The sequence below is a fragment of the Entelurus aequoreus genome, linkage group LG06, assembly GCF_033978785.1.
Source record: "Entelurus aequoreus isolate RoL-2023_Sb linkage group LG06, RoL_Eaeq_v1.1, whole genome shotgun sequence".
Taxonomy (NCBI): domain Eukaryota; kingdom Metazoa; phylum Chordata; class Actinopteri; order Syngnathiformes; family Syngnathidae; genus Entelurus; species Entelurus aequoreus.
The window spans coordinates 65,549,080-65,564,116 of NC_084736.1; the positions used below are offsets into that span (position 1 = coordinate 65,549,080).

The following is a 15,037-nucleotide window of genomic DNA, read 5'->3' on the forward strand; positions in this document are numbered from 1 at the left end:
GCATACTTGCCAACCTTGAGACCTCCGAATTCGGGAGATGGCGGGGTTAAGGGGGGAGGAGTATATTTATAGCTAGAATTCACTGAAATTCAAGTATTTCTTATATATATATATATATATATATATATATATATATATATATATATATATATATATATGTATATATATATATATATATATATATATATATATATATATATATATATATATATATATATATATATATATATATATGTGTATATATATATATATATATATATATATATATATATATATATATATATAAATATAAATATAAATATATATATAAATAAAATATATACTTGAAATTCAGTGTTCTTTTTTTTTACACATATACACACACATAACACTCCTCTACTCATTTTTGTATTTGAAAGTGCAATGCTTTGCAGCCTTTGATTGATTGAAACTTTTATTGGTAGATTGCACAGTACAGTACATATTCCGTACAATTGACCACTAAATGGTAACACCTGAATACGTTTATCAACTTGTTTAAGTCGGGGTCCACGTAAATCAATTCATGGTAAGTAGCAGTAGCACAGCCTTTGAAGGAGCATAGGTATGGGCAGCATCTGTGAAATTTAATTTGCAGGAGAGGAGTGGGTTTAGGGTAGACTTGTCCATCCTCGTTCTATTCTCTGTCACTCGTCGTCGCCATGACTGTCTCTTCTTCGTTCTTCGGCTTCGTCTCCTTGTTGTGTGCGCAGTTGTGCACTCTCCACTGTCTTTTGCCAACAAAGTTTTTTGGTAGTCCGCGGTCTTTTCGTCGTTCACTTCTTGTTCAGTTTTCTTGGCTTTTACTCCCATTTCCCACGCAGCAAAAGCCCTGGAAGCAAGATATTTTTTTTATTTCCAGACGCCTTTAGTCCACAACAACGCGAATGGTCTTTCAATGAGTCAACACGCCATCGCATAAAATACTCAAAGTCGACATTTACTTCCAAATCAGCACCACTCAATAAAAAGGAAGCCATTTTCTGGGTTTGTTTATCCCTCCCGACCTTTGACCCTTCAAAAAAAGAGTCTCGCGAGAACGAGCTTGCTGAATCCTTGAACAGGTCCATTGCAGGTGTCTAATTCGACTTTATTATGTTGCACACTATTCACTTGTTCCATCTTTCCTTTGCACAGAAATCCACCTCACATCAAGCTTTTTTCAGCCTTTTCTGGACCATAAAATGACTGATTAAGGATAATCAAGCACAGCAATAATGTAGACCTAAGCACTTGGAGAGGATGTTACATCAGGTAAGTTTGCCTGCTTTTGTTCGTGTTTCTTAACAGTAAAAGTTGGTTTGTGTACAAAAAGCTTACACAATGTAAATGTGCAATTTTATGTCTGGACTGTTCAGAGTCATGTATGGAGAGAGTAAAGCCAACTTGGTTTCAGGCAATCTCAAAAGGCACTCACAAGACTACAGGGCGCCATGATTGCTACTAACTTTAAGCTGATGCTATGTGTTTGCGACAGTTTCTCATTACTTTAGATGCCTTAACAACTTTGTTTTGTACCAAAGTCAACTACCAGATTGCAGGTGTCTAATTCGACTTCATGATGTTGCACACTATTCACTTGTTCCATCTTCCCTTTCCACAGAAATCCACCTCACATCAAGCTTTTTCCGCCTCTTCCGGACCATAAAATGACTGATTAAGGATAATCAAGCACAGCAATAATGTAGGCCAATGCACTTGGAGAGGATGTTACATCAGGTAAATTTGCCTGCTTTTGTTCCAAGATTAATGTCGGAATTGTTACACTTTCTCTATTCCAGTGTTTCTTAACAGTACAGGTTGGTTTGTTTACAAAAAGCTTACACAAGGTACATGTGTAATTTTATGTCTGGACTGTTCAGAGTCATGTATGGAGAGAGTAGTATTTACATTTTCCTGAGGGAACTCTCCTGAAGGAATCAATAAAGTACTATCTATTTATCTAGTAAAGCCAACTTGGTTTCAGGCGATCTCAATGATTGGTCAAAAGGCACTCACGTTACTACAGGGCGCCATGACTGCTACTAACTTTAAGCTGATGCAATGTGTTTGCGACAGTTTCTCATTACTTTAGATGCCTTAACAACTTTGTTTAGTACCAAAGTCAACTACCAGATTGCAGGTGTGTAATTCGACTTTATAATGTTGCACTCTATTCACTTGTTCCATCTTCCCTTTCCACAGAAATCCACCTCACATCAAGCTTTTTTCAGCCTTTTCCGGACCATAAAATGACTGATTAAGGATAATCAAGCACAGCAATAATGTAGACCTAAGCACTTGGAGAGGATGTTACATCAGGTAAGTTTGCCTGCTTTTGTTCCAAGGTTAATGTCTGAATTGTTACACCTTCTCTAGTCCAGTGTTTCTTAACAGTAAAAGTTTGTTTGTCTACAAAAAGCTTACACAAGGTAAATGTGTAATTTTATGTCTGGACTGTTTAGAGCAGTGTTTTTCAACCTTTTCTAAACAAAGGCACATTTTTTTCATTGAAAAAATCCCGTGGCAAACAAGTAGAAATCATTGAAAAATGAAAGTCAGCAGACAATATTGACAATTAAAAAGTCGTTCTCGCAATTGTTGGATATTAATTCAAACGATAACCAACCATGGATCACTATAGCTCTTGTCTCAAAGTAAGTGTACTGTCACGACCTGTCACATCATGCCGTGACTTATTTGGAGGTTGTTGGTGTTTTCCTGTGTGTCGTGTTTTAGTTCTTGTCTTGCGCTCCTTTTTTTGTTTGCTTTTCCTGTTTTGTTGGTATTTTCCTGTAGCAGCTTCATGTCTTCCTTGAACATTCCCCGCACCTGCTTTGTTTTCGCAATCAAGACGATTTAAGTTGTGCGGACGCTATCCTTCTTTGTGTGAACAGAACATTGTTGATCGTCATGTACGAATGTACTTTGTGGACGCCGTCTGCTCCACACGCTGTAAGTCTTTGCTGTCGTCCAGCATTCTATTTTTGTTTACTTTGCAGCCAGTTCAGTTTTAGTTTCGTTTTGCATAGACATCCCTAAGCTTCAATGCCTTTTCTTAGCGGCACTCGCCTTTTGTTACTTTTTGGTTTAAGTGTTAGATACCCTTTTACCTACACACTGCCTCCCGCATATTGTGATCACGACAAACCATGTTCATGACATCTACAAAGCAATTAGCTACCTGCTGCCACCTACTGATATGGAAGAATATTACAATGTTACTCTGCCGAGTTAAAGACAGCACAGACACTCAACAACGGCGTGGACCCCTAAAAATATATATTTTTCAGCTGTGGTTCATATGGGCCACAGCTGAAAAATATTTTCAGCTGTGGTCCATATGGGCCAGAGCGGAACTCAGTTGGAATACACTTTTCCACCACTTGTGGCAGTAATGGCAATATTAAACAAAGAAAAAGGTCTGGAGCTAAAGTCACAGAGAGGTTTCTTAAGTGCAAAATGTATGAATAAAGTGGTAAAGCTGTATTTTCATTTGCAGTAAAAAAAAATGTTTAGTTTATTTAATAAACAAAAATAATTATTATCATTTTTATAATTAGTTATTAATACAGTTAGAATGTCTTTATTTTAGAATTGCGTAATTGTATGTAAAAAGAAATGTCAACAGTTGTTATGTGTGCCTTCTTTTTCAGTGTATTAGATAAGTACACATTTTTGTATTCAACCTGACCTAAGCCTTGATAATAATCTTTGGGAATAACACATGCTTGATATTATTTGTTAAACTCTAAGTAGGTTAGATATAATTATAGAACACAACTAAAATCAAGAGTAAGATGACTAATTCAGTGTTAATATTTGAGTGGGCATTGGGCCTCTCTGCAGTGGAAAAGTTGGCCCCGAGGTCAAAAAGGTTAAGAACCCCTGCTCTATTCTATTATTTCTATCTTATAATTTTTTGCTGAGGAATGAAGGAGTAGTTTACCGTTTATGTCCCTCAATGAAACTAAATTATATGAATAAAACAATTGCCATTACCAATTGAGTTAGGAAAAGTTCATGCTTGATTATAAATCATACATCTCACGTGTATAGTAGAAGATTGTGGTACCAAGTTGGTCAACTTTGAAAATCCAGCGCTACCAACGTGATGTGATTCTCAACTTGGCACTCAACAAACGGAACGCAGCATAAGAACACCGCAATATTGCTAGGAAGCATTTTTTATATGAAGGAATTAGGATTATTCTGAATTTACCAGTTAATGGAGTGTACAAATCGTGTGCTGAAAGATACAACCATTCCATCAGTTGGCATCCCAGTGAGAGCGAACATTGTAAGTCACTGTTCTTGTTTAATGTTCTTATTTGAAAGGTTTAGTAATAGTGCTACATGATAACGCTCCAAGGCTCTCTTGAAGTCTGCCATTAGTCAACGCAAACGCAGAAAGTGCTCTCTGTTGTTGTTGATGTTGATTTCAAATTAAATGAAATCAAATCAAGGTGCGCAGGAAAGAAATTACGTTAATGCTTAAAATGTCCAACATACTGTAAATATAACATGTTACCATGAATGTGCCTATTACTACATATACCAGGGGTCTGCAACCCGCGGCTATGGAGCCACATGTGGCTCTTCTGCCTCTTTGTTGTGGCTCCCTCCGATTTTTTTTAACCCTTGAGTGAGAAAATTAGCATTTTTTTTTATAAGAGTTTAAAAATTTACGACTGTGAGGCCATAAATGCGCACAGGCTAAGTTCTGAGGCGCAAGGAAGGCAAGTAAAAGGGACTGGAAGCCTGCGTGTTTAAATCAGCTTCTCCAGTGTACAACCCTTGTGGTAAGCTAACCATGAAACTAGTTGAAAAGAGAAAAGGAACAAGAATTTAATTTTACATAGACAAATTGATTTTCCTGTAAAGTAAAAAAAAAAAAAAGATGAACATTTTTAAAAGTTTGTAATCTGTGTTACGTTGTGTGCCTACCAGGTATATACTATTTTTCCTTAGTGGATGAGGCTGTGAAATGTCTCTTTTTATAGTAAAGGTTGCAGACTCCTGACATATATTTACAGCATATATATAAAACATTTTTCATGTTTTTTTAAAGTGGTTTATAGGCGGAATAGATCGTATCACCATTACCTGCATTGTTAGCTGCCTTTTGCTAGCAGTTTTTACTATTTGCTCTTTTTCTCACCCCCCTACCGCCCCTATGTTTACCTTTCCTACCTTTTTTATGAGGTGCCACCCCTAGCTGCCGACCCAACAGTCTTCCAGTCCTGTATACCCCTGTAACTATATATTGTATTTCTGCTCTTGGACGGTTATACTGGAAACTAATTGTGTTGTATTTTTTAAGTGCAATTAGGTTATATTCTATCATTTTCTATTTAAAATATACAGAAAAAAAAATGTGTTTCCGTCTAAGATGTGCATGGTGCATGATGGGCAAAATCCCAAAAAAGTGCAGTTCCCCTTTAAATATAAGTTTTGTTTTTTTGTGACTGAAGTTAATATTGTGACAGAGGTTATTATAGACTTTAGGATAATGGATGTTCGAGCTTGAGAGATAAGGTATGTCTTCTAATGTTAATTGAAGGTGTTTTACATCTCAGCAGGGTGTGAGGGACCTGGGTTCTTGTAATGAATATGTCTTAATTGTGTGAGACTATTTGACATTTGAAAAGTCCAATGATCCCTCTCATTCTTGACACAGATTAGCATTTCCATCTTTAAGGTCAAATCGTTATGAATAAAACATTAACAAGGTTCTTAAGCTCACAGCCAGCCATACCTATCCCCACAAAGGCACCAGCTGAGTCTTGCTAAGCATGGAGAATGTTACAGAAACAATTGATTCCTTTCACTTGACTGATGCAAAAACAGCATTCTGTAATTTATTAAAATATAAGGTCACAAGTGAATGGATGTTATACTATTGTGCATCACCCATCTTTTCTTCATTAGTTTTGAATGAGGCAAACATGATTAAATGGCATTGGATGCAATATTTTGTGTCTGACATACAAAGGGTTAACCTGAATTGAATTTAAGATCAAAGCCAGCCTACCCCCACGCCCCGTCCCACAAAATAAAACACTGGCAAGAGATTGAAAGAATTCAATGAGCAAAATTAACATGTATTAAATCTTAAAATCTGACCTTGCACATACATGGCAGATGCTGAGCCGTGCAGCAACGAATGCATAATTGGATAGAGTGGCCTGTTACTGTATTTTGACTGCGTAGCCTTGCAACTTTACAGCAACACCTATTTTGTGAAACACAGCCAAGTACCGTTGATTGCAGTTTGTATCCGGCAAGAAAATAATGCTGTATTAAGTTTTTTTGTTAGTTTTTTTTAATGTGTAGCCATGTGGTTGGAGTTGGGATGTTTTTTTCCACTAATATCATTACATATTTTAGCGGCATGAGAGGATTACATTATTCAAATCACAATGTACCTCTCAGCATGATGCAAGGGAGGTTGACCCCAAGGATCTTCTCAGAGTGTGACTATTATAGAACCAATATAATGACCAGTGAGTTTACGGACTAACTTAAAGGCCTACTGAAACCCACTACTACCGACCACGCATTCTGATAGTTTATATATCAATGTTGAAATCTTAACATTATAACACACGCCAATACGGCCGGGTTAACTTATAAAGTGACATTTTAAATTTGCCGCTAAACTTCCGGTTCGAAACGCCTCTGAGGATGACGTATGCGCGTGACGTAGACCGGGGAACACGGGTATGCCTTCCACATTGAAGCCAATACGAAAAAGCTCTGTTTTCATTTCATAATTCCACAGTATTCTGGACATCTGTGTTCGTGAATCTGTTTCAATCATGTTCATTGCATTATAGAGAAGGAAGCTGAGCAAGCAAAGAAGAAAGTTGTCGGTGCGAAATGGACGTATTTTTCGAACGTAGTCAGCCACAACAGTACACAGCCGGCGCTTCTTTGTTTACATTCCCGAAAGATGCAGTCAAGATGGAAGAACTCGGATAACAGAGACTCTAACCAGGAGGACTTTTGACTTCGATACACAGACGCCTGTAGAGAACTGGGACAACACAGACTCTTACCAGGATTACTTTGATTTGGATGACAAAGACGCAGACGTGCTACTGTGAGTATGCAGCTTTGGCTTCTAAACATTTGATCGCTTGACCGTATGTGCGCAACTTTTTTTTGCGTATGTACGTAACTTTTTAAAAATATATAAGCTTTATGAACCTTGGGTTAGGTGAACGGTCTTTTGGGCTGAGTGATTGTGTGTGTTGATCAGGTGTTTGAATTGTATTGGCGTGTTCTAGTGATGGGTTGATGAGGCCTCATGAAGCGTTTCGACACATTGCAAAACTGTATTGATACTGTGTCGATACAGTGTCACTAAATACTGACATCTGCTGGACATTAAAAATCCCTACAGGCAACCTATGGACCGACTCAACTGACACTGATATTATGACCTAGTATATACAATAATATAAACCAAGTCATTGTATTTCATTTAGGATTATTTCATATCTTCATTTAAATAAAGATATATTTTTTAGATACAGTCAAATAATGTGAACATGTATCATGACTAGGATGGTAGAAGGTGGGGATTGAACCCCAGTAACCACTTGCTGGCACAGCCACGCTACCAACTTCGCCACGCCGTCATTCCTGTACCTTCTCTAGTAACAGTAGTGATGGGTCCACACAGATGCATCGGCGCATGCGTCGAGCTCATAGAGCGAAACCCTGTGTCGGTGCGCGTACCGCTTTTAGAAAGTCACGTGACCGATCATGAGCTGCTTTGGTCACGTGACCGATACGCGAACTGTATCGCACTGACACCTCCTCTGTGCCCTGTGAGCAACCTTCCCTCTAAGGTGCGCGCCTGCGCAATTGCGCAGTGCTCAAGCGTCCTCCGCGCACACCGTGCGCCGCACAGCCAATATATGCCGCGCACCAAATCAAACCCATCTGAATTCTAAACAAAATAAACACATTTATTCTGTGTAATTTTGAAATGCAACTTTGAGTGACAGTGACAACAAGCGGCCCTAATGGTGTTCGTCAACAACACGCATTGCGCCGCTTCCTAATAAACACAGTTTGGCGCGCAGGCGTCAGTGCGATACAGTTCATGAGCGGTCACGTGACCAGAACAGCTCATGAGCGGTCACGTGACCAAAACAGCTCGTGTTCGGTCACGTGACTTTCTAAAAGCGATACGCGCACCGACACAGGGTATCGCTCTATGAGCTCGACGCATGCGCCGATGCATCGGTGTTGCCGGACCCATCACTAGCGTGTTCTATGGAGCTAGGAGCTAGCATAGGAGCTAGGAGCTAGCATAACACGTACCGTACCGTACGTGCGCGTCACGTACGTAACTTTTTAAAAATATATAAGCTTTATGAACCTTGGGTTAGGTGAACGGTCTTTTGGGCTGAGTGATTGTGTGTGTTGATCAGGTGTTTGAATTGTATTGGCGTGTTCTATGGAGCTAGGAGCTAGCAGAGGAGCTAGGAGCTAGCATAACAAACACGCAGGTGTTTTTATGCAGGATTAATTTGTGGCATGTTAAATATAAGCCTGGTTGTGTTGTGGCTAATAGAGTATATATATGTCTTGTGTTTATTTACTGTTGTAGTCATTCCCAGCTGAATATCAGGTCACCCCCGGCTCTCACAGCATCTTCCCTATCTGAATAGCTTCAACTCCCCACTAGTCCTTCACTTGCACTTTACTCATCCACAAATCTTTCATCCTCGCTCAAATTAATGGGGAAATTGTCGCTTTCTCGGTCCGAATCTCTCTCACTTCATGCGGCCATCATTGTAAACAATAGGGAACTTTGCGTATATGTTCAACTGACTACGTCACGCTACTTCCGGTAGGGGCAAGCCTTTTTTTTATCAGATACCAAAAGTTGCAATCTTTATCGTCGTTGTTCTATACTAAATCCTTTCAGCAAAAATATGGCAATATCGCGAAATGATCAAGTATGACACATAGAATAGATCTGCTATCCCCGTTTAAATTAAAAAAATTCATTTCAGTAGGCCTTTAAAGTTGCTTCTCATTGTGTTACAAAATGGTTACCTTTGACTTCTGCTAACTAGGCTTGAGGAGACATTGCTTTTCCGGCTGTTTTGACAACTCGTTACCTGTGATTTAAGTGACAGATCATGAGTTTTACCGCAGAGAAGCCTAGTTAGTGTCGGCAACAGTGGAATCACAGGTTTGTGCCTTGAATGATGGAGGCTAGAAATCATGTTAAAAGATTTGTCATGCCCGAATCTGACTGGAGATGTATTGGAAATATTATTGTAGCAAATTTAATCGCAAATGTGTATCTCGATCTGTGTGCGTGTAATCCAATTCGCCTGCGTGTGTACTAATTAGTGTGTCTGTATATCAATCTGAGTATGTGTATTCAGTTCGGCTTACGTGTGTTTTAGATCCTCGTACGTGTGTTTTAAGTTGTCTGTCCCTAATCAGAAAGAACCCTCAAAAAGTCACTTACAAGTGACTTTTGCAACGCTTCTGCCGTGTAAGATTTGAGTGCGCACATCCAGATTCGTGAGCGTGTAATACAACTTGTGCGCACATTCAGAAGCACATGCATGTGATACAATCTGTGCGTGCGTATCTTTGATCTGCGAGGAGCAGGATTTTTGCGACACTTCTACCGTGTACGATTCAGAAGTGCGTGCGTGTAGTACAATCTGCGTGTGCCTATCTGAGGTGTGCCTACATTTAACCAACCATGGAAGACGCCATGCAATTTAAACTAATCCGAAACAACGTACAGCTGTGGTGCGTGAAGACCTTGCGTTGTTTCTGATTGGTTTAAATTGCGTAGTGTCTTCCGTGCTTGGTTAAATGTAGGCACAATGGATTGATGGCTTGGTCTGGGATTGGTTATTTCCATTAATCAATCAGTTACTCTAACTACGGTAAGCCTCGAAAACCAAATAGCTTGACTGTCACGCTCAAAGTGTTGTGAAGCACACGCAGATTGTAACACACGCATGCACTTCTGTTTGATTACACGCTCACGAATCTGGATATGCTCACGAATCTGGATGCGCTCGCTCAAATCTTACACGGCAGATGTGACGCAAAAGTCACGTGTAAGTAGACAGCCTATCGAGGGTTCATTCTGATTAGGGACAGACAGACAACTTAAAACACGCACACGGATCTAAAACACACATACGCTGATCTGAAAACACACACTCGGATTGCTATACAAACACGCAAATTAGTGTTGAATATGATTCAAATCAAGAGTAAGATTACTAATTCAGTGTTAATACTTGAGTGAAAAAATTGGGCCCAGAGGTCAAAAAGGTTAAGAACCCCTGACCTCGAGTCCCTTCCGGGCGTCACACGGCGGGCTGAAATCCAATATGTTTATTTACCTGCAGCAGTGCAAATGTTGGTGTATTTCCAACGTTTTAGAGCACGAGTGTCCAAAGTGCGGCACGGAGACCCTTTTCGGCCCATAGCTTGTTTTGTATGGACTCAACATAAAGTATATTGGATATAACTATAAGAACTATCTGCCTTATTACCTATAACACAAACACTTAGATAATGTTTTTCCAGAACACATTTAGCACATACTGCTGTACATTGAATTGGTTTTAGCATTTGAAAGTGCCATGCTTTCTTTTTTAGAATGTGACCCTTGATGGAAAAATAATGGTCACCCCTGGTATAGAGGCAGATATATTAGCCAGATATCATGATTCATACACTCTTAAGACAAAATACTTTTCTCAAGATTTTAACAACTTCAATGAAGTAGCCTTTAAAGCTCCCTTTTTTTTTTTTCACATCTGGTTGGGTCCACAAATTGAGCATTAAGCCATGAAGGACAATGTTGGACCTATTTGAGCATCACAAGTAATGTATTTTATTGACCTTAATGAGTGTTGTGTTCTGCCATGATTTTTATTTGTGTTGTCAGGCAATTTGCTTACAACAAATAAAATATATACGTTTAGTTTTGCGGTTGGTATCCTGTTACAATCCAAATATTTTGCTGTCATTTATAATTTGGCCTCTGCACTTGTTTTAATGGTGTGAATTTAATGTTTTGTCTCGATGTTTAGATTTAGCTACTTCCCAGTTTTCCAGCAATATTTTGTTTCCAATTGTATTTAGCGATATCCTGTTAGAGTACGTCCTTGCTGTATGGAATATGCAGCCTACGTAACATTCCTTCTTCTAGTTTATTATTATATAACAATGATTTTTTGATGCTAAACATTGCACCAAATACCCTAAGCAGATTAGGGCATCTACATCAACAATATGATTTGCCTGAGTGGCTAGACAGGACGGTTTCACAAAAAAATATATATAATAATGTTGTGGTATTTCAACATACTCACACGTATAAAGTTATATTTATTTTATATCAACCTTGTTAAATTTAGAATTAAATGACAATTCCGGTGTGTGGTTATATTGACATTATATATTTAATGAACCAATCGGTTTGTTAGCCCCAATGTACTCCTCCAAATATAACAGCAGTAAAGAGGTGGAGGTACGTTATGTCCATGTCAGTACCCCGCTTCCTGCATAATTGTTCCATCTCTGGCATAACCTCTCATCTCCAAAGCCAGCAAAAACTGTAACCTACCTTGTGTGTTTTTCACTAATTGAAATGCCTAATGAGATCCCAGGGGCTACATCCCATTATCTAGGAATTAATTAAAGTCTAAGCTGCAAGCCAAATGGCGAATAAAAATGCAGTAAAAGTGCAAGAGGACCAGGGATCCCGTCCAGGTTTTTACTCTGCTCGGACAATGCTGACATGCTTTTATATCAGATAAAGTGCACTGTATGTTGGGAAGGAGCAGATGTTTATTATTTTATTTGTGTTTATTTCAGGCTTGAAAATGTTGTCACCTAGGTTCAGGTGCATAGTTTCCAATGTGGTTAGCCTAATTGTGTGTTATTAAACATTAAACTGTGTGTGGTCGCATCAGCTAAATAGACAATGGCATTCTCAGCATCAATTTAAGAGTAAATATCATAAAATAACACAATAAAGCAATAATAATCCAAACTATCATAAATCGTAAAAAAAAAATTACTGAACACATTAAAAGACAGAAAGACACATTTTCTTTAAGAAACAATTTCAAATGTTTATTTAACATGTCAAAGAACGGGCACACGCTTGTGAATTGAAAACAGGGCTTCAAGATTATTGGCCAGCTCAAGGACAAAAAAAACATAAGACTAACATTAATCAGATTGTGGCTACAAAGAAAATGTGTTTTTGTTCGATTTTTGTTTTTATAAAGAAACGGTATGTACATTGTCCTTTTATACAAGAGGTTTGTTGGATAAATGCATTAAAAACAAAACTGGTTCTGCAATGAACTTTACAAAAAATACACTTTGTTTCATTGAGAGATGTAGAAAAGAAGACAGTCAAATATTGACCAATAATATTTCTTCCTTTTCATTATTCAGAAAAAAGTTTCTCTACAACCTATCTTCAGGAAAAAGCAATATACAGCCTAATAAATGGTAGAAAAATTGTTTTTGCAGATTCATTCAGTTGGTTTGGTAACCAAGGAGAGGGGCTGTGACTGGAACAGGGCATGATGGGAGTGAAGTGCTGCCTGATGGAAAGGCGAGGAGGGTGACAGCATGGAGGGGTGCAGAGAGGTGAAGGGGATCGGCCGGGTCAGGATGGGTGGGGTCGAATGGCTACCTGAAGTACCAGTTGGGATGGAGATGGCTGGTTGGGAGGAGGATGATGACGATGAGGATGAAGAGGACGTAGCTCCAGAAGACTTTCCGAGTATAGAGAAGTGGTGATGCATGCGTCCTTCCGGTTTGGTGGTGAGCGATAGTGGCTGGGCCTGCTCGGAGTGAGTGGCCGCAGGAGCAGCAGGCGACGCCAGAGCTGCGGAGGGGGTGGCTGGTGAATCCAGCATGCTTCCGTGAGACGACGCTGGGCTGTCACACATCTTTTCAGGGGGCAGGTACTGAACGCACTGCTTCTTGCTTCTTATCGAGAAGTCTGGGGAGCACAAAAGAGAGATGGAGGCACTTGAATTATGGATCCGGCGCTGGCTTAAAATCTGGTACACGTCCCTCAATGCCACCAGTGACAGAAGTCAACGAGTGATTATTATTAAAACAGTGAAGATGGCAGCCATGAAGCGTTCAACTTGCAAAGTGAAAGAAATGTTAAACATTCAAATGGTACACATGAATGATTGAAAATATGATACTATGAATGTAGAAAGCCCCTATGACTTCTGTTTTAAATTATTGCAGACATACCTGCCACTATTGGCACTCTACGTCATAAGCTGCTTGTCAAAGTATGGATTAAAGAAAGGGTTAGTGATGGAGATATTGCATTATTGCATAGTACTTCTTTTAGTAAGGACATAAATACAAGCTATCAACTCCTTACCTTCCGGTTTTGAGTCAGATTTACTGTCCCGCTTCCTCTTTTTCCGCTTTCCCTGCAGAAGCAGGCGAAAACAGCTTTAAAAACATGTGATGATTGTCACAGTGAATCTAAAACAAATCCACTTAAAAAATGTAAAATGCATTTCAAATAAAAATGTCCTACTCGCTCGAGCGGCAGAAACTATGTGCTGGTCTTTAAAGTTCTGGCCACACCATGCGGCCCAGATTTTTTAAATGTCTATTAGTTAACTGAATTACGATTGAGAACCTGATATTTATTTTGTATTTACTTATCAGTGCAAAACACTACAAGTTGCTTGCACCAACAAATACCGTAAATTTCGGACTATAAGCTGCTCCTTTTTGCTATGCTTTGAACACTGTTTCTTGTGAAACAGTGTGGCTAATGTACAAATTTCACTTCGCGGACGGCCATAATGCAAATTATTTAAAACAAAAAACAAGCAAAGACACTGAATAGGTGTTATTGTTTGTGCTATGGCGCCATCGTTTGGGCGAGTTCCCTCTCTGCAGGTGCTGCATTGCCCTTCTGTTTAGACCAGGGGTCGGCAACCCAAAATGTTGAAAGAGCCATATTGGAGCAAAAATACAAAAACAAATCAGTCTGGAGCCGCAACAAATTAAAAGCCATATTACATACAGAGTGTGTCATGAGATGTACATTGAATTGAGATGACTTAAAGGGAACTAAATGAGCTCAAATATAGCTACAAACGAGGCATAATGATGCAATATGTACATACAGCTAGCCTAAATAGCATGTTAGCATCGATTAGCTTGCAGTCATGCAGTGACCAAATATGTCTGATTAGCACTCCACACAAGTCAATAACATCAACAAAACTCACCTTTGTGCATTCATGCACGTTAAAAGTGTGGTGGACAAAATGAGACAGAAAAAGAAGTGGCATAAAACACGTCCTAGAAAGTCGGAGAAAGTTATACATGGACACAAACTAAGGTGAGTTCAAGGACCGCCAAAATTAGTAGGACAAAACGGCGCTCGCCAAATACTCGAATCAGTGAAGCATGTTTAATATAAACAGTGTGCTTTATAACAATTAGGGAGGTTTATGTCATGTTTGTTCTCATACAGAAACCATATTAAAACAAAACATTTATTTTTTTCCCCTCATCTTTTTCCATTTTTCATACATTTTTGAAAAAGCTTCAGAGAGCCACTAGGGCGGCGCTAAAGAGCCGCATGCGGCTCTAGAGCCGCGGGTTGCCGACCCCTGGTTTAGACTGAGCGTTCAACCGGAAGTACAAGTGCCGTCCCGTCTTCTAGCCGTCATAGCGCCCGTACTCGTATGGATTCTTCATTCATCACTCCAAGCAACGTATGTAAGTTTTAACAGTATAACTTAAACAATTCTTGCTTACTAAATCGTCCCATGTATGATGTCTCTAGGCGTGTTTTCATGCAATGTCATTAAGCTAGCTTCTTTAGCATTAGCTAATATGCTAACAAATTTATGCCTGTCTGTGTTAATATTAATAACTTACAATGGCATTCTTTTTGTATTACTTCAATTGTGTAAATTCACCAAAACGCCACCGCCGACGTATTGAGTCTGTTTCGCTG

At 39.1% G+C, this 15,037-nt stretch overlaps 1 protein-coding gene and 1 long non-coding RNA gene across 4 annotated transcripts in view; one reads left to right on the forward strand and one right to left on the reverse strand.

Moving 5' to 3' along the window:
• LOC133652456 (uncharacterized) overlaps window positions 1-15,037 on the forward strand; it is a 162,927-nt gene that overhangs the window by 1,713 nt on the left and 146,177 nt on the right. For both annotated transcript variants that reach the window (XR_009826578.1, XR_009826577.1), the window contains exons 2-4: window positions 1,156-1,272; window positions 1,622-1,737; window positions 2,203-2,319. This is a non-coding gene — a long non-coding RNA (uncharacterized LOC133652456). The remainder of the gene's footprint in view (window positions 1-1,155; window positions 1,273-1,621; window positions 1,738-2,202; window positions 2,320-15,037) is intronic.
• The window catches only part of LOC133652454 (transcription factor 7-like 1-A), a 73,452-nt gene continuing 70,545 nt past the window's right edge, over window positions 12,131-15,037 (reverse strand). For both annotated transcript variants that reach the window (XM_062051221.1, XM_062051222.1), the window contains exons 11-12: window positions 13,433-13,484; window positions 12,131-13,030 (exon numbers count right to left, since the gene is read on the reverse strand). In XM_062051221.1, the coding sequence (XP_061907205.1) occupies window positions 12,555-13,030; window positions 13,433-13,484 (528 nt within the window). In that variant the 3' untranslated portion in view covers window positions 12,131-12,554. The remainder of the gene's footprint in view (window positions 13,031-13,432; window positions 13,485-15,037) is intronic.